Source organism: Delphinus delphis, chromosome X, assembly GCF_949987515.2.
Source record: "Delphinus delphis chromosome X, mDelDel1.2, whole genome shotgun sequence".
Classification (NCBI taxonomy): Eukaryota; Metazoa; Chordata; class Mammalia; order Artiodactyla; family Delphinidae; genus Delphinus; species Delphinus delphis.
Window position 1 is genome coordinate 85398291 of NC_082704.1, and position 26896 is coordinate 85425186.

The 26896-nt window shown below is 47.0% G+C and overlaps 2 protein-coding genes across 3 annotated transcripts; both read right to left on the bottom strand.

The window, feature by feature from the left end:
- Positions 1 to 971: 971 nt before the first annotated feature.
- Positions 972 to 4622, bottom strand: RBM3 (RNA binding motif protein 3). Of its 2 annotated transcripts, none has more exons than XM_060001765.1 (7): positions 4485 to 4622; positions 3758 to 3877; positions 3415 to 3521; positions 2662 to 2767; positions 2469 to 2562; positions 1901 to 1983; positions 972 to 1562 (listed from the first exon to the last, which is right to left on the bottom strand). In XM_060001765.1, the coding sequence occupies exons 2-6, from the start codon at positions 3858 to 3860 to the stop codon at positions 1926 to 1928; spliced, it is 468 nt and encodes a 155-aa protein (XP_059857748.1). In that variant the 5' UTR covers positions 3861 to 3877; positions 4485 to 4622; the 3' UTR covers positions 972 to 1562; positions 1901 to 1925. The 2 variants fall into 2 exon arrangements, with proteins under 2 accessions (XP_059857748.1, XP_059857747.1); XM_060001764.1 differs by having other exon boundaries at positions 1901 to 1986.
- Positions 4623 to 12784: 8162 nt separating this feature from the next.
- TBC1D25 (TBC1 domain family member 25) lies at positions 12785 to 26762 on the bottom strand. The gene is made up of 6 exons (XM_060001938.1): positions 26546 to 26762; positions 24839 to 24948; positions 23702 to 23856; positions 14946 to 15073; positions 14617 to 14805; positions 12785 to 14369 (listed from the first exon to the last, which is right to left on the bottom strand). The coding sequence occupies exons 1-6, from the start codon at positions 26660 to 26662 to the stop codon at positions 13008 to 13010; spliced, it is 2061 nt and encodes a 686-aa protein (XP_059857921.1). The 5' UTR covers positions 26663 to 26762; the 3' UTR covers positions 12785 to 13007.
- Between the last annotated feature and the right edge of the window lie 134 nt (positions 26763 to 26896).

A 26896-nucleotide genomic window follows, 5' to 3' on the forward strand; every position in this document is an offset into this window, starting at 1 on the left:
GGGGAGTACACTATCAGTCCATTAACACCTGCCCCATGAATGAGTGAATAAGGCAGTTTAGGATGTCCTGAAACTTACAATCTGGTGGTACTTGGCTCAGTATCTGCCAGTTAGACGCAATGGACATAACTGATCAGAAACTCTAAAGAGGAATAGAGCCCATGGGACTCCAATACAGGCACCAGAACCATGACTAAAGGGAGTTAAAACTGAGGAACTACCACTTTACCACTGAAGACCCTCACACCACCATGGAAGACTGAACGCCTGTGGTTGATGCCTTTGCAAACTGTTAACAGCTATAAACATGCTTATTAAATGCACTTGACCCCCCCAACAGAAAATGTAAATTGTCCATGAGGCTGAGAGACATGTTAAATGACCCACTGAAGGTCAAATAAGTGGACAGCAGCAGAGCCTGGATTTGAATCCTGGAATCAGAACCCAGAGGCTGTGCTCCTAGAACCCTGTTTTCAAACCAGGATTCTCCTGTGTCCCTTCCTGTGTCGCTCACACCAAGGTGAGTTTACTATACCTGCCCCCACCCCCAGTATTTCAGGAGGAGGAGCTGGCACCACTGTTTACAGCAGGATTTAGCCTACATTCTCAGAACAATCTTGTGAGAAGGGCACCTACCTGATGCTCAAAGACAGGGAGATTCAAACCAAAGCAGTCATTCCAAAGGTGACACCGAGATGATCACAACGGGACCAAGACACCATCTCAGGAAACCCAATTCCAGCCATAAGGGGATTTCACCTGGACTCCCCACCCTTCCCACAAGCCTTATGTATACCAAAACCAATCCCAAACTCAACCAAACTTTGAACTCAAGGTCTCTACCCCTTCGGCAGTCCCTGCCCACCCCGTAACTAAATCCTTTTCTCAGTCTCCCTCTTGAACTTCTTCTATTTTTAATTCGTAATAAGCCTCTATACCTTAATTTGAGTAAGGAAAAAGCACTATCAATATCGATTTGTTTTCATCTTTTTAATCAACTCGTTGAAAGACATCCTAAACACTACATGAAACACAACAGAATATTTTTTTCTTCCAGTATTAAAAAAAATGACACAAATATTTTTAAGAAACTTCTATATAATCAAGGCAGAGATCTGGAGTAAAAAACACCTCTAAGTAATCATGTTCTTCATTTCTTATAGTTACAGTCAGAGATTGCTTCCTAATCATAATTAAACATTGTGTTCAAAATGTTCCTAGATGCACATTATTAAAAAAAAAATTCAGCCTGGCCAAACATTTTTTGCCAGAACCAACATTCCTGAGCCGGAACTAAAAAACTGGTATAAAAAAAAAAAAAAGGAAACAATATCCAGACTCCACAAATGTCTCAGAATTTGTCTTTAAATGGGAGAAAAATTTAACAAAAAAACACACGGAACTTTCTGAAAGGTCTTTAACAAGCTACCTTGGGAGCTCTACTCAAAAAAAGAAGTTGACGTAACTAAAACAGATGTTTCAGTGCAGCTCCAAAAATCTTTATAAATACAGCCATTTGGAGGGATGGTCCTGGATCAGAAGAAGTTTTATTCCTTGTGTATCTGAGAACAGTAAGAAGGGGGAGAATTGTGATGTTGGGAATAGGCCAACATGCTCACTTCCCAGGGCTGATGAGGATGCTGAAAGGCTAGACAGCAGGGACACCCCTCCACCTCTTCCATGCTCAATAGGAATAGATGATTATAGACGAGATAGGTTTGACACCCCCACCCCCCCAACCCCCCGCCAAAGCAGACTAGCCTTTAACAGGCACCTGAGAGCAAGGAAGGCCTAGGAATGCTGTCAGGTGGGCTTGTTGAGGTATGCATAGGCAGGAGAAAAGTGAGAGGGGCAGGACTGGTACATAGAAGTCTGCTCGGTGGCAACACAGAAGCCTCACCTACATTAGGTGTGCATGCCTCATCTCAGTTGTCATAATTATCCCTGTAATTTCCTCCTGAGTAGCGGTCATAACCACCCTGGCTTCTGGGAAAAAACATACATAAGTATCACAGGAATATCTTATATACACCTTCTAATAATACTAAAAACCATGTATACTTACAAATCCTGTCACATTTTTATGTACTATAATATGAACTTTAACGTGTAAAATGAGATGTTAAACATGAACACCAAGTAAACATCAAATAATCACATTATGTATAACTTACGTATAGCATTTTAAACCATATTAAACATTAATAGAATACACACAATTAATCAAGACAGTAGAATAAACGTGTATGTGTCACTGTCGACTGCACACTGCAATATGACCTAATATCTTACTGTTGTATTTAACCCAAATTATTGTTGCACACTTATTTTGTAGTTTCGTTATAATTTGTAAAAACAAACACTAGTAGCACCACAGTAAGAAATGTATGAATACTCAGGCAGCCGAGCTAAGATCTTGGGGAGAGGGAAGAGCACCACCAGAGTACCCCAACCCCTTGGCTACCCACCTGCCGCCATAGTCTCTGGACCTTCCATATCCATATCCATATCCTCCAGGTCGGCTATCATACCTGCCACTTCCATAGCCCTGGTCCCCACCACCTACAGCAGATAAAAAATATTCAAATGGCAATTGTCCAGACATAGACTAACAGGCAACTCTCTTCCATATCCCATTATCAAACTTACCACTGCACTTACCTCTAGAGTAGCTGCGACCACGCCCATAGGCCCCAAAGGCACCCCCTCTTGTTCCCCGGGCCGACTTGCCCGCGTGGTCTACACGGATCTGACGACCGTCCAGAGACTAGGTGTGGGGAGACACAAGGAGGATGGATGGGTTGGTGGTCAAACAGAGCAGGGATGAGGTAAGAGCGGGCTGGGCAGGTGGGCAAAAGAGCCCAGAAATTCCTGCTGGGCACCAGGTTCTGGGTACCACATTCCAGAACAAGCTCCTTTGACCAGAATGGCTTTATCAGGAGCTACAGAATCCCACAAAATGACCTGAATCCACCGTGTTCCCCCTGCTACTACTTACATCTTGACTGAACTCAGGTTGAGTTCTCCTCCCCACTCCTCTAAGCTGCCCGACTATTAGGGCTAGATAGACACCTCTCTTGGTTTGAGGCTTCAGAGTCCATCCCAGAAGACTCACGAGGTCCTCTCCGGGCCAGGCCCGCAGGTCTGCAGACTCTACTACCTAAGCCCAGAGCAGGTCAACCATCCACAGGTGGCTTCTCGGCCTCATGCAGGACCAGTCGTCGCCTCCCAGGCAGCCCGGCTCTGTCTGCCGCTGCCCTCCACCCCCTAGAACAGAAGGCAGTCACGCTCCTGTGAGTGGGCACTGCGGAGCTTGGTGGCCGCGCTGCCCCTAGCAGACACAGAGGGAAAAACAGAAAGAATGGTCGAAGTGACAGATAGGAGCAGGGCCCCTATGCAGGTAGGCGGCCTCACCTCTCCATTCATGGCTCTCATGGCATCTGAGGCATGCTCTGGATTGGTGAAGGTGATGAAGCCAAAACCCCGGGATCGCTGAGTGTCCCGGTCCTTGACAACAACCACTGGAAAAGGGAGAGGGGAGAGAGATAAGAGGACAAGTGGCAAAGGGTGTTGGACCCTCCTCCCACCAATCCTCAATGGAAAGTTATCGAGTTCTCAGTCTTAGACCTAGGAACAAAAGCAGGAGAGGAGTAATGTAAAGGCCTGGGATTCTGACCCTTTTCTCCTGTTTCCTGAAATGCATGGGCCCCAAACTTCCTTCCACACCCCCCCATCACGTGTCTGGCCCATGTCTCACCCTCAGAAATAGGTCCGAAGCTGCTGAAGTGGTCTTCCAGAGCCTGCTCATCAGTGTTGAAGTTGAGCCCTCCCACGAAGAGCTTCCCTTCTTCAGAGGACATGGCGGTAAATTCAAGTCCTGTGGAGAAAATATGGAGAAGAGTAGAAGAAGCAGTGTAGTTGGGAGAAAAAAAAGATTGGAGAAATGAGAAAAGATAAAGAGAAGAGAGGAGAGAACACAGAAGAGACAAAAGGAACAAAATAAGGGGTAACTATGTTGAAACACAGAAAGACCAAAGCGGCGGGAATCTACGGGGCGAACTCAGCGAGGTAGCCATTTGGGGGCCGCCTTCGCGCATGCCCACAACATCCCCCGCCACCGCGCCCGTCATTTTGTGCGGCTGCGCATGCCCAGAACACCCTTGCGCTCCCTCCGCACCCGCAAAACAAGATGGCGGCGGTAACGTAAGAAAACCCCCCCACCCCCACCCAGGCCTCCGCTGTCGCGCGGTCACTGCCACCAGCCACGCCGCCAGCCCTCCCGGCATTCCTCGCAATTGGATATAGCGCGCCAACCTCGCACCAAACAAAGTGTCACCTCCGAGTACGGGACCCACTCGCCCCGGAGAAGCCCAGGCCTACGTGTCAAAAGCCAGTACTCTCCCCACTCGCGCACCTCGCTCTTGCCCGGCGTGGCACACGTCAGTGGGGCGAGAAGCGGTCGCTCCGCAAAACATGCTGCTTACCTGGAAATTAAGTAAAAGGCCGACGAGACAGCTACCGCCAAGAAGCCGAGAAACTGGGAAGGGCGCCGCGCGGGAAGACTCCTGATAAAGCGTACGTAGCGGTACGTCACGGGTCGTCCGTCACGCGTGCCGGCGTGCGCGCTCATTGGCTGACGCCAGTGAGGGGGCGGGGTGGGAGGAAGGGGCGGAGATGCAAAGGGATCGATGCGCTCAGTACGCTTCCGGGAATGGAGGCGAGGCTTGTGTAGTTGGTTCCGCCTGGCATCAGCATCGCTCCACTGGCCCCAGCCGTCTTCATCCCTTACACGCACGAGCCTTTTTCCTGTCACACCCATTTCCGTCCCGGACATCACCCTCACCATCCTTGACGTCGTCTCCCCCATTGGTTTTGACGTCTTCCTCTAGGTCCCTGAGGACATAATTACCGTCCTCTGATAACTTCTTTCACCTTCTAGTCCTCTAACCTCATACCTCTCGAGGCCTCGATGTTTTCTCTCCCCACTGTCCCTGACGTCATCGCCCTTCACAGTCCTTAACATCAGACCCTTTGTTTCTTAGTCCCTGACCCTGACCCCTACGTTTCCTTCTCTGTGCCCAACATCTAGCCACTTGTTATGGGACCCTTTTCCCTGGCATCGTTCCTTCTCATTTATAACTTCAGCCCTCATCCTTACCTGACAGCCTCCTGAAGCCAGTTTCTCGAATTCCCTACCATTGGACCACTTGAGGTGCCTTCTACAGAAGAGGATGCTTCAATCTTCAGAAGGAGTAAATCCCAATCCAACAGAACGATTATCTGCTGTCACTCAGAGTTGCTGAACCCTTGATCCACAGAAAGGACTTTCACAAAACATAATGGACTTATCCAAAGCAAAGAGTGTCTGAGCCCACTCCCCACAGTTTGTTCTTGTTCAGTCTTCTGAGTGTCTGAGCTACTTTTACAATGAATGGATTTGACAGACTTTTCGTTTCTGAACTCCCCATCAAGGAAGAATGGGTTAGTTTTCCCTCAGAGACTCTAAATATGTCATCCATAGAATGGACTTGTCCAGCCTGCTAAGGGTGAGCACCCCAAACACAGACTAGATTTAACTTTTGGAGTACGGTATGGTGTGCATCCACAAAATGGACTTGTCTGGCTTTTGCCATATCCAGACTTCTATGCCCAGGATGGACGTGAAGAGATTTCACATTGTCCACACATGTGCTAGTCTTAGCCCTCTGATAATCTGAGCCCCCATGCAAAAATTAGAGGTACTTATTTACCTCTCAAAGTGTCTGAGCTCTGATCATATTTCACAGTTCGTGACACATCGTCATGGTCGTTCTATGCGAAGCCTCTCATTTTATTTATTCTTTTATTCCTGCACCCAACTATCATTCTCTTCCTCCCACCGTTAACTCTTTTATTGGGTTTAATGTTATCTCTTGGTGTGATTTCATATAAAATGTGCATTTTTGTGTATGTTTTTTTAAAAATGTATTTATTTAGGCTGCACTGGGTCTTAGTTGTGGCATACAGGATCTTAGTTGCAGCATGCAGACTTCTTGGTTGGGGCATGCAAACTCTTTAGTTGCAGCATGCATGCAGGATCTAGTTCCCTGACCAGGGATCGAACCCAGGCCCCCTGCATTGGGAGCGCAGAGTCTTACCCATTAGACCACCACGGAAGTCCCTTGGTATGCTTTTAATTTAAATGGTAGTGTCGTTTGTTTTTGGTTTTTTTTACTCTTTTTTTCAACCAGCATTATATTTTTATTCCATCTGTGGAAATTCCCTGGTGGTCCAGTGGTTAATACTCTGTGCTTTCATTCCTGGGACCCAGGTTCGATCCCTGGTCGGGGAACTAAGATCCCACAAGCTGTGCAGTGTGGCCAAAACAAAAAACAAACAAAAGAACAAACAAAAAAAACATTAATGGGAGTTTTGTTGGGATTGCATTGAATTAATAGATTTGGGGCAAAATAATATCTTAATAATATTACCTGTGGAGGTTTTAAAATATGTTCACAAACTCTTTGATAATGCCCCCTTCAAGAGTTGGAGCCTAGTTCCCTTTCCCTTGAGGGTAGGCTGGACTTTTGACTCACTTGTAATGCACAGAATGAGCACATCACTTCCAAAACTAGGTCATAAAAGGCACTTCGGGGCTTCCCTGGTGGCGCAGTGGTTGAGAGTCCGCCTGTCAATGCAGGGGACACAGGTTCATGCCCCAGTCCAGGAGGATCCCACATGCCCGGAGTGGCTGGGCCTGTGAGCCACGGCCGCTGAGCCTGTGCGTCCGGAGCCTGTGCCCCGCAACAGGAGAGGCCGCAATAGTGAGAGGCCTGCGTACCATAAAAAAAAAAAGAAAAGGCACTTCAGTTTCCTGCTTTCACACAGACTGCTTTCTCTGTGGGACGGTACCTGGTACTTCATGCAGCAGCCCCATGGTGGAACTGAAGCCTCCTGCTAACAGCTATGTGAGTGGACATTCTTGGAAGTGGAATCAAGCCTTCAGATGACTGCAGCCCCCTTCTGCATCCTGACTGCAACCTCATGAGAGACTCAGGTTCAGAACCACCCAGCTAAGCCACTCCCAGAATTCTGACCCTCTGAAACTGAGATAATGATTATTATTTTAAGTCTGGGAGTAATTTGTTGCCAATACATAGCTAATACATCACGAAATCTTCCCAGCAAAGAGCATGAGATGTCTCTCCTTTTATTCAGATCACCTACAGTATTTGTTATTAGAGTTAAAAAAAATTTTTAATAGGTTTTATTGATTTATTGATTTATTTTTTGGCTGCGTTGGGTCTTCGTTGCTGCACGCGGGCTTTCTCTAGTTGCGGCGAGTGGGGGCTACTCTTCGTTGCGGTGCGAGGGCTTCTCACAGCGGTGGCTTCTCTCGTTGCGGAGCACAGGCCCTAGGCGCGCAGGCTTCCGTAGTTGTGGCACGCGGGCTTCAGTAGTTGTGGCTCACGGGTTCTAGAGCGCAGGCTCAGTAGTTGTGGTGCACGGGCTTAGTTGCTTCGCGGCCTGTGGGATCTTCCCGGAGCAGGGCTCGAACCTGTGTCCCGTGTTGGCAGGCGGATTCTTAACCACTGCGCCACCAGGGAAGCCCCCAATTTTTTTCTTATAGAAGTCTTTTGTATTGGTTAAATTCTTTCCTAGATACTTTATTTTCTTATTGTAGAGAAATGGTTTTTATAGGTTAATCTGGAAACCTTGCCGAACTGTCTTATTGGTCCTAACAGTTTTTCTGGTCATTGTTAGTTCCTTAAGGCAGTCAGTCATATCATTTACAAATGGGTTTTTATCAATTCCTTCCAAAACTTACATCTCATTTCTTTTTCTTTCCTTACAGCACTGGCCAGCTGTATGTTAAGTAGCAATATTGAGAGGGAACATCCTTGCCTTATTCCTGATCTTAGAGGGAAAATGTGTTTAAATTTTCTCTGTTAGGCATTTTGTTTGTTGTTTTCTTTCTTTTAAAAAAAATTTGTTTTTGTTTTTTACTATTGGGCATTTTTGCTCTTTTTGCCACGTAACCTTTATCAAGTCAAAGATGTTCTCTTCTACTCTTATTTTGTTTGCTCAGTTATTTTTTTAATATCATAAACAAGTGCTGAATTTTATCAAATTTTTTTTCTGCTTTGTGACTATCATATGATTTCTCCTCCTTATTAATGTGGTAGTTCACTCATTAATTTTCTCATTTGGATTATGTTTGAATTCCTGGGATAAGCCCTACTTATGATTTTTTTTAAACTAACACTGTTGAACTCAGGTAGCTAATATTTTATTAGAATTTTTGCATCTATATTCATAAGTGAAATGGGTCTATAACTTTATTGTCTTGTATGTTCCTTATCTGGTTTTAGAATCAAGACTATACTAGCCTCAAAAAATGAGTTGGGCAGCTTTTGCTTTTTTCCTAGTTTCTGGAACGATTTGTATATTTGGGAATTAACAGTTCCTTGGAAGTTTGATGAACTACATCTGCAAAACCATCTGGGTCTGGGCCTGAGCTTTTTGTTACAATGAGATGGAGTGTCTTTTTTTTTTTTTAGCGGTACGCGGGCCTCTCACTGTTGTGGCCTCGCCCGTTGCGGAGGCGCAGGCCCAGCGGCCATGGCTCACGGGCCCAGCCGCTTCGCGGCATGTGGGATCTTCCCGGACTGGGGCACGAACCCGTGTCCCCTGCATCGGCAGGCGGACTCTCAACCACTGCGCCACCAGGGAAGCCCGAGATGGAGTGTCTTTAACTATCATTTCAAATTTTCTTAAAACTTGTTATATTTCTCAATTTCTTTTTGCATCAGTCTGAGCACATTTTAATTTTTCCAGAAACTTAAGCCTTTCATCAAGGTTTTCGAATGTATTAGCTTCCAATATTGAGCCTTTTTGTGTCTATAATTTCCCTTTTTCTGTGTTGTATTTTGCATTCTTTTAAAGCAGTCTTGGCAGAGGCCTATCATTAATATTTTAAAAGAACCAGCTTTTCATTTTGCTATTCTTTATCATTACTTTAAAAATTCTCTTTGGCACTTATTTCCTTCCTTAACGATATTTCCTTCATGACTCATGGAGTCATGGGTTTGTTCCTCTGCTGTTTTCCCAACTTCTTGATTTGAATGCTTAGGTCATTTATATTTCAACCTTTCTTCTCTCCTGATAAATGTACTTAAAGCTATGCATTTTCTTTTAATAACTGATTTTTCTGTGTCCCAGAAATTTTGCATGTAGTGTTTTTACTGTTTAGTTCTAAGTATTTCTAAAGTTCCTTTATTTCTTCCTTTACCCAGGGGTTATTTAGTAATGCTAGTTTCCAAAAATGGGGACCTTTTTTTTTTTTTTTTGGCCGTGCTGTGTGGGATATCAGTTCCCCAACCAAGGATTGATCCCAGACCATGTAGTGAAAGCCCAGAATCCTAACTAGTAGGCCACCAGGGAACTCCTGGGGCCTTTTTTTTCATTGCTTTTCATTATTGCTAATTTTATTGCATTGTGGCCAGAGACCATGGTTGATATTGATACTTTTGAATTCATTGAGGCTTTCTTTGTGCCCTAACAGGGTCTGTTTTTTGTAATTAAGTGTAAGCATAAAAGGAGTCTTCTCCATTTGTTAAGTGGAGGGTTATATAGGAACGTGTGTCATATATATGAAATTATATATCAAGCTTAAAAATGTATTGTTCAGGTCTCCTTAGGAGTATATGTGTTTATGGTAGACATATATTCTTTGTTAATGAGTATATGTCCTTCTTTGTTTTTCGCGATCTGAAATTTCATTTTGTTAGCTATTAGGATGTCTCTCCCAGCTTTCTTTGGGCTTTTATTAGTCTGCTATATATTTTCTTCATCCTTTCATTTTCAACATCCGTGTGTGTGTGTGTGTGTGTGTGTGTGTGTGTGTGTACAGTTGGACCTTTTTTTAAAAAAACAAAATCCATTGAGGGTGGTGTTCTAAATGTTTTTTGTACTTACTATTATATTAAAACTTGACATCTCATTTCATCTTCTCCATTTACAGTATTTTTGTTTCTTTTTTTTCTACCATCATACTCATACCTTATTTTGTTTTGAGTCCTTTTTCTATTTCTTGTTCCTGTTTTATATTTTCTCTCTTATTGTACTTATTTAAAAGTCTTCATCTGTATGTCCCAGTATTTCTGCTTCAGATACTGTATGTCACCCAGTGTGGTAGCCAGTCTGATATAGCCCCCAATGATCCCTGCCTCCTGATGTTCACATCCTGCATGGTTCCCCTCCATGTTTTACTAGGGCCTAGTAAAACACATAGGCCTATGTGACCAAGAAAATACAACAGAAGTGACGGTATGCCATTTCTGAGGTTAAGTTATAATAGACATTGCAGTTCTGTCTTGGTTATGGTCTCTTGCCTGCCTGCTGGGACCACGTGTTGTTTGGACCCCCATGGAGAGGCTCACGTGGTGAAAAACTGAAGCCTCCTACCAACAGCTCTGTGAGTGGGCCACGTTAGTGTTGGGTCGTTCAGCCAAGTCATGCCTTCAGCTGACTGCGGTCCTGGCTGACAACTTGACTGAAACCTCAGAAGAGACCCTGAGCCAAAACCTCATGGCTAAGCTGCTCCCAGACTCCTGACCCTCAGAAACTGAGAAAATAAGTATTTGTTGTTTTAAGCTAAGTTTGGGGGTGATTTGTTATACAGCAATAGATAACTAATACATCCAGTTTATTTTTCACTGGAGGTCATTATACTGCCCGGGTGTCTTGTTCTTTTGGCAGTGAGCTCATATTCCCCTGATGTGAGCAGCTGTTCTGGCTGGTAACTGTACTGAGGGAAGGCTGAAGGCCAGACTTGACTCTGGTTAATCACCTGGAGTCCAAGGGGTAAAGGGGTGTGAGGGGAGATGAGCCAAAGGGTGGAGAGTCCCAGGCACCACACAAGTAGAGCTCTCACTCCCATCTACGATCACACCACCCAACAATTCTGCTGGTAGGTTTCATCCTTAAACCCTAAGAGGGGGGGTCATCTCCCAGGTGTTACCACTAGCCCTGGTGTCTGGAGGGGGCAGTGGGGGAGTAATCACTCCTCTGGCTGCTCATTTCCTCCCCTCAGCAGGGTTCTTGTTACCCTGATACTAGCCCCCGCAACCAGACACCTGTACCAGTGGTTTGGATGATTTCTGCAATGAGGGGGCAGGCAAGGCAACATGGGGGAGAGGCACCAGCCAGAACTTAAATCTCTAACCTGTCCTGTATTTGTTGCCTCCAGCCATCTACCACTCAAAACACAGGTCAGTTAAAGATAACCTTCCATCTCCTCATAGGTCTTCATAGCTGTGCTAGTTTCTGGAACTCATGTTTCCCTCTGTAGTTTCTCCAGAGTAGTTTTTGGGCAAGGGAATCAGTGGCTTGTGCTGTCTGCCATCTTAGCGGGAACCAGAAGTCCCAAGTAACTTCGGAAACTAATAGAGATTTCTGTCCTTCAGGTTATCTGAGCCTCCTGTTCACAGAAAGGACTCCTCTGGCCTTCAGAGGTCCCAAGCTGCCATACACAGAATTGACTTGTCTGACTTCTCAAATATCTAAGCTCATAAATCACAGAATACACCCAGAGGGTGTCAGCTGGTTACTGACAAATGGGACATTTCAGGTCCTCAGAGGGCCAGATTCTCCCATATCTTGGATGGCCCCCGGGGCCAGGGTGCCTGAGCCCCTTATCCGCACTTGTTAGACCCACAGTCTTGGAGACCCTAGGCACAGAATGGTCTTGTCCTGCCTCCGGTGACTGAGCCCTCATCTGAGGAGTGGTCAGCCTCCTGTCCAATAATGGGGGGTGATGGGAGCCTTTTAAGAGTTAACTCCAGCTTTATATGACATTGTTTTGGGAGAGACAGATGAGAGGATAGCTGCCCTCGTGCCCCTCACCTGTCAGTATTGCCTAGAGCAGCAACTTCTGGCCAGAACCTGGCACAGTGAGGCCACGACCCGAAGGACCCCAAGTTACTTCATCCATCATCTGCCATGTCTTCTGTGGAGGGACAACTCGGCCTGTGAGAGAATCTGCCTTCTGAGAAGGTAAGTGGGAAAAATGAACTTCTTTTGGATCATTATCCTCCACACAGGTAGGTGACTCCTTTTAGGGCCTGAGCTTTATCAGTGCTTGATTTGTTTGTCCACAGTAGTGGGACGGAGAAGGCAAATAAATGGTTTCTATTGTTGAAATGGTTAAGACAGGTATCCATGAGCTGGAAACCCAGTTTAGTGCTGACAGCCTGAGGCATGGCAAGGCCATAGTCCCTTAAGCTGTCCCCAGAGCAAGTGACGAGAATAGGAACCTTAGACCCCTGTCCAGGACCACTAGCATTAGTGCATAAGACTCACAGAGAAGGGGCTGGATCCTAGAAATGGTGACGTGTGGAATGCTAGAGGTAGCTGGCCCAATGTTTCTAAGTAGCCCATACTTCCCAGTCTTTGTAATGAATCTTGCCCTTTCTGAATCAGGATCTCTCTCTCCCATCCCTCATTCAAAGGGCCTGTCCTAAAAACATACATTCACAGACATCATCCAGACCCTTACAGGCAGACAGATGTACGACAAAACAGCCTCAGGCCTCCTCAAGCAGTCCTCGACCTGGGCTCACCTTCTAGAACTGATTTCTCAGCATCCATTCTCCTGCCACTGGGGAAGCAGGAGCCGCCCTTCACCTGAAATGGGAAGTATTTCAGCTCCAGCAGGTAAAGAGGCCCTGGGGACTCCATCTACAACAAAAACCAGGGAGAAAGCAGAGAAATACACAGACCACAGGGACCTTCATGTGTGCAAAGTACAATTGTTAAAAACAAAACAACAAAAACAGAAAAAAGAGGCCGTGGTCGCCATGGGGCAGTACTGAAGCAGAGCCCCATACTCTCAGACCTGGGGAGAGAGGGCACTATGCTCCCACATGTCTAGGGCTGGCAGGCAGGGAGGCGGGGTCTCATGTGTAGGCCCTCTTGGCAAAGAACGGATATCTGGTGGGGCTGATAGTGGGCTGGAGGGAGTCTGATCAAGATGGGGCTGTGGCCTCGGCCCCCTCCTCTGAGTCCCACACCTCTGACTGCAGGTAATCAGCGAAGAGAGCCTTGGCCCGGCGTAGGACGCGCCCCAGGTGGTGTTTTCGCACGAGGCGGTCAAAGTGCATGGCCAGCTCGTTGTAATCCAGCCCGTTGCGCATGATATGGTCGCGGTGCTCCAGCAGGATGGCGAGGCACAGGAAAAGCATGAATGGGTTCCCTCGGCCAAACTCCTGGGGCGGGGGCAGGCCCAGTGGGGGTGGGGGTGGCAGGGACTTCCCAGGGTCTTGTGGGGAGCCCACCTCTGGCATCAAGGGGGATCCTGCAGCCATGTCACCAGTGGGAGAGGCATCCTGGGTGGATGGCGGAGATGAAGACGATGGGGAATCAGGGTGGGAAGAGGAGGAAAGCAGTGGGTCTGAGGAGTTCAGCAAGGGCTCAGAGAGAGACTTGGAGCTGATGAGGGCAGCTGGGTGGGGCAGCTGGACCAGAAGGTCCCTCCTGGGGCCTGTGTTATCCCTGAGTTGCTGGAGGTCATCCAGACTGGCCTGTCTCAGGAGACGCCCTCCACCACCAGGCCCCTGGCTGGTGGTGGCCAAGTGGTCAACAGCATCTTCAAAAGCACCATCTCCTCCACCGGCGGGCCTCAGCATGTGCCTCTGCCGCACGGGCCGTCCCCTGTGGCCCCCAAAGCCAGTGTCTGCCACCAGGCTGGGGGGGCCCACGAGCTCTACCTCATGCTCGGGAGGGTCGGGGGGCAGCGAGCTCCAGGTGACCTCCAGCATGCGGAGAGCGTCATCAAAGGCGAACTCGCGCTTGAGCTCGAGCAGCAGCCAGCGGTAACAGAAGAAGAGGTCGTCAGCACCGGCTTCCTGCAAGTACTGGTAGAAGTCAGGGTCGGCGTGTCTCAGCAGCAGCTTGAGGTGAGCGAACTTGGTGGCCATGGCGCGGCCATCAGGGTGGAAGTTCGCAGCCAGGCGCTTCATGATGCCACAAAAGCAGACAAAGGCATGGCCCTCGTGGTCCATGACGGCAAGGATGGGCGAGGCCAGGTCGCTCATGCCCTGGCAGTAGGACACCTGTGGGTGGGTAACGGCGTAAGTGGTGAGCAGGTCGTGCAGAGCCCGCAGGTGTGGGCCATCCTCGGGCCCTGCGAAGTAGGGGTGGGCCCGGTCGGTACGCAGCACGTCCTTGAGGACCGTGCTGCGGATGAACTCCAGGTCCTCGGGGCTCGCTCGCTGGGCCCACTCGCTCTTGAGCTGCTCATACTCGCGGCTCTTGCGTTTCATGTAGTCCATCCGCTCACGGCCTGTCAGCCCGTCTGGGTACACGTTCAGAAGGTACCTCCACACCACCTGGCCAGGGATGAAAGGGATGAGGCTGAGGGTCTACAGATGAGCTGCCACACCCTCGTGTGGATCCATCACCACCCAGCCACCCTGGGCCTCTGCCCTCCTTTGGAAAAGCCTGCCCCTCCTGAAGGTAAGCCTGCTGTGCTGGAATACTTCCACGCCATCCGCCGAGAGTGTGGCCCACCGCATGTGTCTCTTGAGCTATTCATGACTGCTGTGATGGATCCAATGAGTGACCAAGAGGGCTCACCTTTCGCAGGGAGGGCTCAACACCACCATGGTAGATCCGCAGGCGCAACTCCTCGGGGCGTGAGAGCTGGCCCTCGTGGTTCAGGTATGTGTGAAACTCCGCATCGCTTAGGGGAGGCTTGAAGGGCTTGACGTCTTCCCCATATGACCAGCTCAGCACCTGTTGGACCTTGGACAAGGTGCGGCCCACCTGTGAAGGAAGGAGGGAGGGAGGCCACCACTCAGCTGGGCAGGCCAGGGGCAGGTACCAACTGGCATGCTCGGAATCGGGGGTGCCAGGGATGCCCTGCCCTCCAATCACAGCTGGGCCCCGCGACTCCCTGAAAGCACCTGAGAGAGGATGGACTGTGTGAAGGGCAGGGCAGCTGTCGTCAGCGATGACCGCTTCTCAGCCAGCAGCATGTCGGAGCCAATGACATCCTTGGGGCTGATTATGTCCCAGTCTTCCAGCAGCGGGCCTGGGCACACAGAATGACGCCGTATGAGAATGCGGATGAGAACCCCAGACCTCAGGGCCGGGTTCCTCTCTCTCCAAAGCCAGGCCACCCACAGGGCAATGAGCCACTCCACTCTCCCTTCCCATGTCCTCCCAATCACGTAAAAAATAAAACCATGAATAATCCTCTTGTGGAAACTGTCTCACAGAATGGCTGAGCAGACTCTAATAGTAGTATTTTAATGATATAAGGTAATATTTATCAAGCACTTACTATGTGCCAGGCACTGTGACAGGGCTTAACGTCAATATAAACAATAAGAACAGTAGACAACACTTCCATACGGCTAAGTGCCAGGAAGCGTTCTGAGCCCTTTGCAAATATTAACTCATTTAATATTCACATCCATCCTCTAAGTTAGGCACTATTATTATCGCCACTCTATGTGGAAACATGCATAGTCAGGACTAGAAGTTGCCCAAGGCCCCACAGCAAGTGGGTGAAAGAACCGAAATTTGAAGGCCAGGCCCAAAGCTCAAGAGCCCAAACTCTTTTAATCTTATATTCCTGCTAGTTTTCCTCCCACAATTGGTATAGACTACCATTATCATTCTTATTTTGCAGACCATGACAAACAGCTTGGAACAGTTAGTAAGTGGCCAAGGAAACGGTAGGGCTGGGATGTGAATCTCATTTACCTTACTCCAGGGCCCAGATAAAGTTTAGCAAAAGTATTTGTAGAACAGGTATGCCATGCATGTTAGACAGAAGAAACAATGCTATGCTTGATATTACCCAATTCTGGCCCTTGGAACATCAGTAGAAGTCTGTCCCTTCTCTCTCTTCTTTACTCCCCCTTGCATCCTTTCTGCCCACCTCAAATGTCATGTGGCTGAAGCAGCAGTGGCCACCTGAATAAGTTCGAGAGACTTAAGAGATGTCGGCCCTGGCGCCACAGAGCTGCTAAGCTGACAACAGCAAAGACCAGTAGCTTTCAAACTCTATTATATGAAACAAATCAACTGGGATTTGTTCAAGCCATTGTCATTTGCAGGCAAATGCCGTCACTAAGCAACATTTCCATGAAGTCCACTGTACTTTCTCCCACAGAGCTGAGGGGGAAGCAAACCCTGGGCCACAAGTGGATGTCGCTGCCTCTCTTTAGGTGTCCCATGGGGCACTGCAAACCTAAGGGGTCCAAAAGGGGAGCCCAAGATCCACTCTAGACATAACCTCCTCCTCTGCTCCTCATGTGAGTGAACAGTGTCTCTACCTGTTCAGTTGCTTAAGTCCCACACCTCACAGATGTCCTTGCCGCCTCCCACTCTCTCAATTCCCAGGGCCAAACCATCGCCAAGCTCCATAGCTTCTGCATGCAGAACACACTTCAATTCCACCTCTTCTCTCAGCTCACACCACGCCTCTCACCTGAAACTGCCTCCCAACCAGTTCCTGCCTCCCCTTTGCCCCTCTGCACCCTCTCCCAACAGCTGCCAGAGTGGGCTTTCTAAAACATGAAAACACATAAAATAAAGAAGGTTGCAGTACTCAACAGGTAAAATAAAGAAGATCACACGAATGGTCTGAAATACCAAAGAGAGGGGCCCCTGTCAAGGCACAGAGCTAAAGCTTGATGATTTGAGAGGAAAGCAGAGAGACCTGGAGGACAAGTCCAGGAGACCTGACAATGCAAACCCTAAGAAATGCAGGAGGAGCAAAGGGGTCAGGTGGAGACAGAATTACCCAGATATGAAGGAAACTGTCCCTGAGATGAAGAAGTGGCTCGGCAGGTCTCAGGTAGGATGAATCAACGAACAGCACAGACCACGGGCTCCCCCAACTCTATTCACCTGCTGGCGAAGTGCCCACATTCTAAGAATGAAGACAAACTCTTGCCAGCTTCCAAAGATGAAGAACAGGCTGCTTACAACTGAAAGAAGGTCCGATTGCTGATGGGCTTCTGTTCCACAACTCTGGAAGCAAGACAGTGGCTTGCAGCACCCACGGAGTACTGACAAGAGAGGCCTGAGATCCAAGGGTCCCACATCCAGCCAACCCAGTACGTATCCACCACGACTGAAGTTTCTGATCATTAGCATACATCTAATGCATGCGCCTTACTGGAGGAGAACGAAGAAGTTCTCTAAGAAATGACTACTGAATGACTACAAGGGCTCAAGGTGGGTGGGGGAAGGCAAAAGGGAGGGTAAATGGGGACAGACCACAAGTTTTTAATATATACAGTTAAACATAAAACGACAAAGAGACTGTGACTGGGAGTTTGTAACATTGTTACGTTAGGATTCCTGAAACATAAGCGAGTGACTCTAAAGAAAAGATAATGATAGCCTGGAATTGAAAAAGAGAAAAAATTACTGTTGGAGCAAAGCCCAGAAGTTAAGGGTTAGGGAGCAGGAGAAGGATGAGAATGAGAAGTGTTCCAAAGCTTCCATTTCACGGGCTACGGAGGGTGGGGGAGACTGGAGGGGAAAAGTGCTCAAAAGATTTCACTGTCAATTGTGTAAAAAAGCATAAATCCAGCTACGGAGATTTTGTGAGAGACATACTAAAACTAGGTGACAAAGAAAGGTTAAAAATTGAAGAAACATGAAGGTATACCTGGCAAACACAAGCAGAAAGCAAGAGCAGCCATGTGAATATCAGAAAAAGCACCGCTCAACATCAAAAACATGGGACTTCCCTGGTGGCGCAGGGGCTAAGACTCGGCGCTCCCAATGCGGGGGGCCTCAGTTTGATCCCTGGTCAGGGAACTAGATCCCACAAGCAGGCCACAACTAAGAGTTCACATGCTGCAACTAAGGAGCCCGTGAGCCGCAACTAAGACCTGGTGCAACCAAATTAAAAAATAAATAAAGTGTATAACTCAGTGAGTTTAAAAAAAAATAAAAGACAAAACACATGACAGGAAAAGAGAGATATTCTATATTGACTTTTAAAAGAAAGAAAGAACCTGTTAATAAAATGGACAAAGGATTTCTACAAGCCCAAACTCATCTAGTGGCAAAACCGGATCTGAACTGACGTGTGACTATATGTAGTCTTTTTTTTTTTTAAATAAATTACTTTATTTATTTATTTTTGGCTGCGTTGGGTGTTCGTTGCTGTGCGTGGGCTATCTCTAGCTGTGGTGAGCAAGCACTCTTTGGTGCGGTGCGTGGGCTTCTCACTGCAGTGGCTTCTCTTGTTGCAGAGCACAGGCTCTAGGTGAGTGGGCTTCAGTAGTTGTGGTGCACGGGCTCAGTAGCTGTGGCACGTGGGCTTCAGTAGTTGTGGCTCATGGGCTTTAGGGTGCAGGCTCAGTAGTTGTGGTGCAAGGGCTTAGTTGCTCCGTGGCATGTGGGATCTTCCCAGACCAGGGCTCAAACCCGTGTCCCCTGCATTGGCAGGCAGATTCTTAACCACTGCGGGGAAACCCTATATCTAGTCTTTATGTAACTCACTAAGTGTGAATATGCACACACTTCCCTGAAGAAACATGCACGTTTCATTATGGGGTGCTGCCCCAGGCCCTTCTTGCAGTATTACACAATATGTACTATACATACTGTACCTCCTTACCATAAAATTGTCAAACCTCCCAAATCCTAAATTATATATGTTGTGCAATGCCAATCAGTGACGTAGTGGGTTTTTTCCTGGAACTGGATAAAATTATTTTAAGGTTCATATGAAAGAATTCACATTTAAGAATAGTTAAGAAAAAGGAGAGCCAAAAAAAAAGAATAGTGGGAGGAAGGCAATGCTTGCCTTATTAAAATGTATCAGAAAACCACTGTGATAAAAATATGGTGTTAGCATAGCATGAGACAAACAGAGCCAACTGGTGGAATTCAATATAGAAAGCCCAGAAATAAATCCAAGGACATATGGGAACTCAGTACATGACAAAAGTGGCATTTCAAATCAGTGTAGAAAAAGTGGTTATTTAATAAATGATGCTGACATACCTATTTGTCTGGAATTTTTTTTTAAAGCTAGGTCTACTAATCACAATGCTGACAGAGATTGATATGTAGAAAAGAAAATAATAAGCATATTAGAAGAAAATGTAAGAGAATATTTGTATAAGCTTGTGGATGGGGAGGATGTTCCAAAGTAAGGAGAAATTCAGAAATCATAAAGAAAAAGACAGATATATGTATAAGACTGCATACATATTTTAGTTTTTGATAGGATCAGAAAAGCACCATAAACAAAGCCATAAAACAAAAAGATAAGCTTGGAAAAAAATATCTGCAATACATATGACAGAAAGAGGATTCATATCACAAATGCACAGACTGGTTGATGGTCTAGGCTTGGTAATCTTCCAACTGTAGAGGTGACAGAAACTGACTTCTTCCCTGAAAGAGGGACTGGGCCATCTAAGTGGTCACAACATGCCTGTTGCTTTCACAGTCATAAACACGATCCCAAGAATTCCATTAATAATATTTGTAACAGCTCCATTGATTGGACACTTACTTACCTTTTTTTTTTTTTTTTTTTTTGCGGTACGCGGGCCTCTCACTGTTGTGGCCTCTCCCGTTGCGGAGCACAGGCTCCAGACGCGCAGGCTCAGCGGCCATGGCTCACGGGCCCAGCCGCTCCGTGGCATGTGGGATCTTCCTGGACCGGGGCGTGAACCCATGTCCCCTGCATCGGCAGGCGGACTCTCAACCACTGCGCCACCAGGGAAGCCCTTACTTACCTATTAATGTATAGCATGATACCATTAATGTTAAACACATACCGTCTGTGTATATATACAAATATGAATATACTTACGTATCTCTATATGTAGATTAATTTGTCTGTGTGTATGTGTGTGTGAATAAATAAAGGACCTGTAAGGTTATACATCAAACTGATCAAAGTAGCTCCTGCAGGGCAAAAGGGTAGGGGAACAAGATTAGGCACAGTGGGGGCTTCCCTGGTGGTGCAGTGGTTAAGAATCCGCCTTGACAATGCAGGAGACACAGGTTTGAGCCCTGGTCCGGGAAGATCCCACATGCCGCGGAGCAACTAAGCCCATGAACCACAACTACTGAGTCTGCACTCTAGAGCCTGCGAGCCACAACTACTGAGCCCGTGTGCCACAACTACTGAAGCCCGTGAGCCCAGAGCCCGTGCTCCCAACAAGAGAAGCCACCACAATGAGAAGCCCGCGCACTGCAACAAAGAGTAGCCCCTGCTCGCAGCAACCATAGAAAAGCCTGCGTGCAGCAACGAAGACCCGATGCAGCCAAAAATAAAATAAATAAATTAAAAAAAGAGATTAGGCACACTGGTTCCAGGAGACTTCAGCATTATTTATAATAAGGAGAATGTATTTACTGGATAATTAAAGATTAGTTTCATTAGGGAATTCCCTGGCGGTCCGGTGGTTAGGGCTCTGTGCTTTCACTGTGGAGGGCCTGGGTTCAGTCCCTGGTCGGGGAACTAAGATACCACAAGCCACGTGGTGCGGCTAAAAAAAAAAAAAAAATAGTTTCATTAAAAAATGTAAAAAAAAAAATGCAACTCCATGGAATTCTCTGGCGGTCCACTGGTTAGGACTTGGCACTTTCACTGCCGTGGGCCCAGGTTCACTGGGTTCCATTCCTGGTCAGGGAACTAAGTAAGATCCTGCAAGCTGTGTGGCACAGCCCCCCCCAAAAAAGTAGCTCCAATCAAATTCCCATCAGGATTTTAATGAAATGATAAGCTAATTCTATTAAATGAAAAGAACAGTGGGACTTCCCTGGTGGTGCAGTGGTTAAGAATCCACCTGCCAGTGCAGGGGACATGGGTTCGAGCCCTGGTCTGGGAAGATTCCACATGCCACGGAGCAACTAAGCCTGTGCGCTACAACTACTGAGCCTGCGTGCCACAACTACTGAAGCTCACGCACCCTAGAGCCCATGCTCTGCAACAAGAGAAGCCACCACAATGAGAAGCCCATGCACCACAATGAAGAGTAGCCCCCGCTTGCCGCAACTAGAGAAAGCCCATGCGTAGCAACCAAGACCCAACGCATACAAAAAATAAATAAATAATTTAAAAAAAAAGAACAGTAAGTGCGTGAGAATATTCAAGAAAAAATTTTAAAAGGAGAACATTAAAACATATCATAAAGCTACATGATTAAAACAACATAGAATTGGCTTAGGGTTGAACAAAGAGATCAGTGTAAGGGGATCAGGAATTCAGAAACAAACTCGTGTATTTGCAGGAGTTTGGGAAACAAGACAATGGTAGGAATAGAACTAACTCATCAGTAACTGGAAAGTTGATTCTCTTTAAAAAGATAACTTTTAAATGTCCTTTTGCCAAACTGATGGGTGTGTGTCTCTCTGTAATTTGCATTCCTCTCAGTTCTTGTGCAGTTGGGGTTTTCTTCACATGTTTATTAGTGGGGCAGATTTTATTTCCTTACTGAAATAGTGCTATTGTGTCTATTTTATAGGTGAGGAAATGGAGGCTTGGGGACTTAGCTAAGTGACTGACACACAGTAGCACATAGGGCTGCTCAGTGCAGAGGTTCCTGTGTTTCTGGCTACCTGTCTTTTCCCATTTGTCTCTCTGACTGTCTCTGTCACTATCTTTCCCTCTGACTCTTGTTTCTCTCTCTCTCTCTCTCTGCCTATCTTCTTCTCTAGTTTCTTTTTCTTAACAAGCCCCACATTTTGTAGAGTTAAATGGTTAAAAGCAAGGACTCTGAAGACAGTTCAGCCACCACCTGGGTTCAAATCCTGCTCCTCCACTTACTGTCTGTGTCACATGGACAAGTCCTGTCCCCTCTATGAGCCTCAGTTTCCCCATTTATAACATGGGGATAACGATTGTCCCTACCCTGTAGAATTGTTTTGACAATCCAATGAATAAACATTATGTGTGCAGAATGGCCCCAAGTGTTTGACACATGTTAGCTATTTATATGTTATTATGACATCAATAAAATGCCTCAGGACTTCCCTGGTGGCTCGGTAGTTAAGACTCTGTGCCCCCAATGCAGGGGACCCGGGTTCAATTCCTGGTCAGGGAACTAGATCCCACATGCATGCCGCAACTAAGGAGCTGGCAAGCCGCAACTAAGGAGCCCGCGAGCCGCAACTAAGACCTGGCACAACCAAATAAATAAATAAATATTAAAAATAAATAAATAAAGTAAAATAAAATGCCTCAGTCACCCCAAATAGGCACTGTGAATTCCCTGAGGCTGGGAACTGTGTCTTCCACTCCACAACTTTTTATTTTAAAAAAATTTCAAATCTATGACAAAGTTAAAAGATGAATACATTGACCATCCATATGTCCTTCATCTAGCTCCCCCAGCTGTTCACATTTTGCCACATTTGCTTCATCTTGCTCTCTCCATATATATATACATTTTTAAAATTTTTTTATTTTTTTAACATCTTTATTGGAGTATAATTGCTTTACAATGGTGTGTTAGTTTCTGCTTTATAACAAAGTGAATCAGTTATACATATACATATGTTGCCATATCTTTCCCCTCTTGCGTCTCCCTCCCTCCCACCCTCCCTATCCCACCCCTCTAGGTGGTCACAAAGCACCGAGCTGATCTCCCTGTGCCATGTGGCTGCTTCCCACTAGCTATCTATTTTACGTTTGGTAGTGTATATATGTCCATGCCACTCTCTCACTTTGTCACAGCTTACCCTTCCCCCTCCCCATATCCTCAAGTCCATGCTCTAGTAGGTCTGTGTCTTTATTCCCGTCTTACCCCTAGGTTCTTCATGACCTTTTTTTTTTCCCTTAGATTCCATATATATGTGTTAGCATACGGTATTTGTTTTTCTCTTTCTGACTTACTTCACTCTGTATGACAGACTCTAGGTCCATCCACCTCACTACAAATAACTCAATTTCGTTTATTTTTATGGCTGAGTAATATTCCATTGTATATTTTTTTGCTGAATTATTTGCAGATATCATGATGCTTTACCCCTTAATACTTAACTGTGTTTTTCCCGAGAACAAGGATATTTTCCTTCTATAACCATGATACCGTTACCATACCCAGGAACTTTAACCCTGACACACTATTATTTTCTAATGTATGCTCAATAATCAAATTTTGGGGACTGTGTCTTAATTTATCTGTGGGCTCTCAGGGACCAGTACAGGTAAGACTAGGGGAGCAAATATGAGAAGACTGGAAGTGGCTGAGAGATAAAAGGAACAAACGAATATGAGTGCAGGGTGAGTCAATGAATAAATACAATTACCATGACTATAATCAGCATTGTTATATTTACAATATTATTATAACTGAAACATATAATACTGTAGCTCTATTATTATATTGCATTATACAGTTATATGTTACTACATTATATGCTATAATAAATGTGATCATTATTGTTATTAGAGCTAATACTTTTTGAGCATTCACTATGCAGCCATGCACCTTTCCAGGTTTTTTACATGAATTTCCCTGTTTAATCATCATGATGGCCCTAAGATACCATTATCTCTACTTTACAGATAAAGAAATTGAGGGCCAGTGGCCAAGCCAGCATTTGGACCCAGGATTCCTTGCTCCCTAGCCCACCGTGAGGGAGTGCATTGTGAGGAGTGGAGTCATCCCACGGGGAAAGGGGGGCATCCCAGAGCAGTGCCCGCAAGGCACCAGGTACTCACTATCCTCAGTGGGCCGAATATCTACACGCAACTGCAGGTAAGGTTTGGAGGCGGTGGCGAAGGCCGTGCTGAGGTCCCAGTCAGACAGGAGTGAGAGATAAGCTTCCTGCCCCAGCCGATCCCGGCCCAGGTAGCTGATACCAAAATTCTTCTTCCTGGACAGAGAAGACATGGCATCTTTCAGTGCCCCAGTGCCCTGGAGGCCTCAGGGACAGTTTCCAAAAGAAGCCGAGGAGGATAGATGGTTTTGAAAACAACTTCCTACTATGTGCTGGGCACTGTGCCAAGGATTTCAGGCAGCCTGAGGTCAGATCGTTTTTTTCTATTTTGTTTCACAAACAGAAGCAGATACACACCTGCTTGTATCTGGAGAGCACACTGGGAACTGGTAACGTGGTCCCCTCTAGGGAGGGTAACAGAGTAGCTGAGGGATAGAAGCGGGAAGAAAGCAGCCTTGTGCATAAAAAAAAAAGCAATCTGTATGTTTGTTATATTTCACAACAAAAAATGTTTATGCACAAAAAGTCAAATAACAACTAAGAATTTGTTCTTCAGATACACCTGTGCAACTATGCAAAGAAGTATGTTGTGTGATAACTATTGTAACCATGGAAACATCCTAAATACCCATCACTTTTGTATTATTTGAGTTTGTTACCATGTGCATTTGTCCAAAATAACAACGACAACAAAATAACCATCACACCTGCCTCCAAGAGACACTACTTTTCATCTATCAGGTTGGCAAATTTTCCAATGTTTTCTAGTAGCCAGTGTTTGTAAGGGTGTGAGGGAAACAGGAATTTTATGGGCTGCTGGTGAGACTGTAAATTGGTAATACCTACCTGGAGAACATTTTGGAAACATCTGTTGAAATTTTAAAAAAGCATACACCGTTTAACTCAGCAATATTACTCCTATGACTAGATTTCCCCAAATATTCCAAGATATGTATGTGGCTGTTTGTTCACTGTGGGATTATTTCAATAATAATAATAATAATAATAATAATAATAATAATAGTAATAATAACAAGAAAACAACCTCCCCCTTTACCAAACAACAACAATAAAAATGCCAAACAACCGCTGTCGAGGTGGGTGGCCCACTGGCTTTCCCCAGGCTCCCGTTACTCACCCGTTCAAGTCAAAGGCTCGGATGAGGATGTGCTGTAACACATCGAGTGAGGTGATCTGGGGGTCCACAGCAAAAGAGCGAAACTCAGGTGGCAAGAAGCTCTCACATTTCTGGGGAGAGAAGACAGGGGTCGGCCATCAGGGGTCACATCACCATGCTGACATGGAGTGAGTAGCAGGGACCAGATCAAGGCGGGAGTTCTGAGCCATGGGGAGAACTGTTGTTTTTGCTCTGAATGGAGGGGGGGGGGGGCTTGGGAGGGTTCTGAGCAGAGGAGGGATGTGGTCTGACTCAGGATTTAACAGGATCCTTCTGGCTGCTCTATGAACAGTCTGTGGGGGACAAAGGAGAAAGGAGTGTTCCAGTGAGGGGGCTACTGCAATAGTCCAGGCACCCAATCCTTCTTCTACATCCCCTCAATGATGGTTGCCTGGATCACCATGTCCAGTCTGGCCCTCGCTAAACCAGTCCTCCGCGCTGCAACCAATCTAGCACATCTATCTACAACACTCCCCTGCTTAAATCTCTTCAAAGGGAACCCCAGGATCCCCAACAGGTGGGCCTATAGGACCCCAGCCAGCCTCCCTCCAGTCAGCTTTTTTGAACTTTACACTCTGGTACTACCAGACTCCTGGAAGTTATACTCTGAATACATTCTGGCTCCAGGCCTTTGCTTATGCAGATCCCCCAGTCTGGTACGTCCTTCCCACTTTCTTCAGCTGGCTCACACACAGCTCAGGCATCTTCTCTTTTCTGAACTCCCAAACCTCTACCTTTGAGCTTCCTCTATTACACTGAAGTGATCTGTTTACTTCTCACCAGAATCTACCCTCTTCTCATCACCACCAGTGCCACCACCCTAGTCTGAGCCACCATCACTGACTGCCTGCTGGAACTACTGCAACAGCTTTCTTACTCAAGAGTACATGCCAAAGGCCCTTCACAATCTGCCCCTCTCTTACCTCTCCGATTCACCTCCTACCACTCTTCCCCTCACTCTCTGGGCTCCAGCAACATGGGAACCTAAGGGAACATGCCAAGCTCATCCCCACCTCCCAGCCTTTGCCCTTGCTGTTCCCTCTGTCTAGAACACTCTTCCCCCCTGATATGCACATGCCTGACTCCTTTTTATTTGTGTCTCTGCTCCTTCAGTACCTCTCTGGGGATTTCCCTGTACGACCTTGGCTAAAGTAACTCCCTAGTTCCGAACCTTTTTCGTTATTTCCCCATGACATCTACCAGTGTCTGAAGCATCTCATTTACTGAGCTGTTTGTCTCCCCGACGAGTATGTCCGCTCATCCAGGGTGGGGACTTGCACAAAAGTGCACTCTCAACACATATGTTGACTGATGTCAGAGGTTCCTTTTCAGACAGCAACAGCCTCCCTCATTTCTCAAGGCCCCACTCAACTATTAAGGCCCCTCCTCCAGCCCTATAGCCCCTCCTCTCTACCCACAATCTCCACCCATCCATTCCAGGGGCCTCTACCTTTCCATTTGCAGTCATCACGCCCCATGCCCTGCCCTCGCATTCCCAGGTCCAGCCTCTCCCCCACCCTCCACTCACGCCACCATCACTCTGCCCTCAAGCCTCGCCCCTCACGTAACACCCCAATTCTCAGGTCCCGCCCTCCAGCCTAGGACAGCCACCGCCTTCCCTTCCCCTGGGAGCTCGGGGCAGGCTAGACGACGGGCCGCCAGCCTCACCTTGACTCGGACCCGCACCACCTCTCGCTCTTCCTCCTCAGCTGCCGCTTGGGCTCCCCCACCAGGCGGGGGCGCTCCGGAGCCGGCCAAGTCCGAGGATCCAGAGGCCGTCGCCATCCCTCCACCACCCGCCTCCGGGTGACAGCTGACCGTTGCCCCCTACCCTTGCGCACACCCCAAAATGCGGGCGCCTGCGGCCCCACCTTGCGCCCGGGCGCAGGCGCAGAGGGCGCCACGGTACCCTACCCCCCCCACCACCTGGCACAGGGTGGAGGTCGCCTCTGCGCACGCGCACAGTGTGCTGTTGCCAGGAGCCCCGCCCCCCAAAGCCGGGCATTTTGCCTCACTTTA

Excerpts from the sequence above, each read along its gene's own strand:
- RBM3 (XM_060001764.1), bottom strand. The coding sequence starts at position 3,860 with ATGTCCTCTGAAGAAGGGAAGCTCTTCGTGGGAGGGCTCAACTTCAAC. Across the intron at positions 2,768-3,414 it reads TGAGAGCCATGAATGGAGAG|TCTCTGGACGGTCGTCAGAT; the intron begins GTGAGGCCGCCT and ends CCCCACACCTAG. Across the intron at positions 1,987-2,468 it reads TCCAGAGACTATGGCGGCAG|AAGCCAGGGTGGTTATGACC; the intron begins GTGGGTAGCCAA and ends GTTTTTTCCCAG.
- TBC1D25 (XM_060001938.1), bottom strand. The coding sequence starts at position 26,662 with ATGGCGACGGCCTCTGGATCCTCGGACTTGGCCGGCTCCGGAGCGCCC. Across the intron at positions 15,074-23,701 it reads TATTCGGCCCACTGAGGATA|GCCCGCTGCTGGAAGACTGG; the intron begins GTGAGTACCTGG and ends CTGTGTGCCCAG. Across the intron at positions 14,370-14,616 it reads TTGAGCCCTCCCTGCGAAAG|GTGGTGTGGAGGTACCTTCT; the intron begins GTGAGCCCTCTT and ends ATCCCTGGCCAG.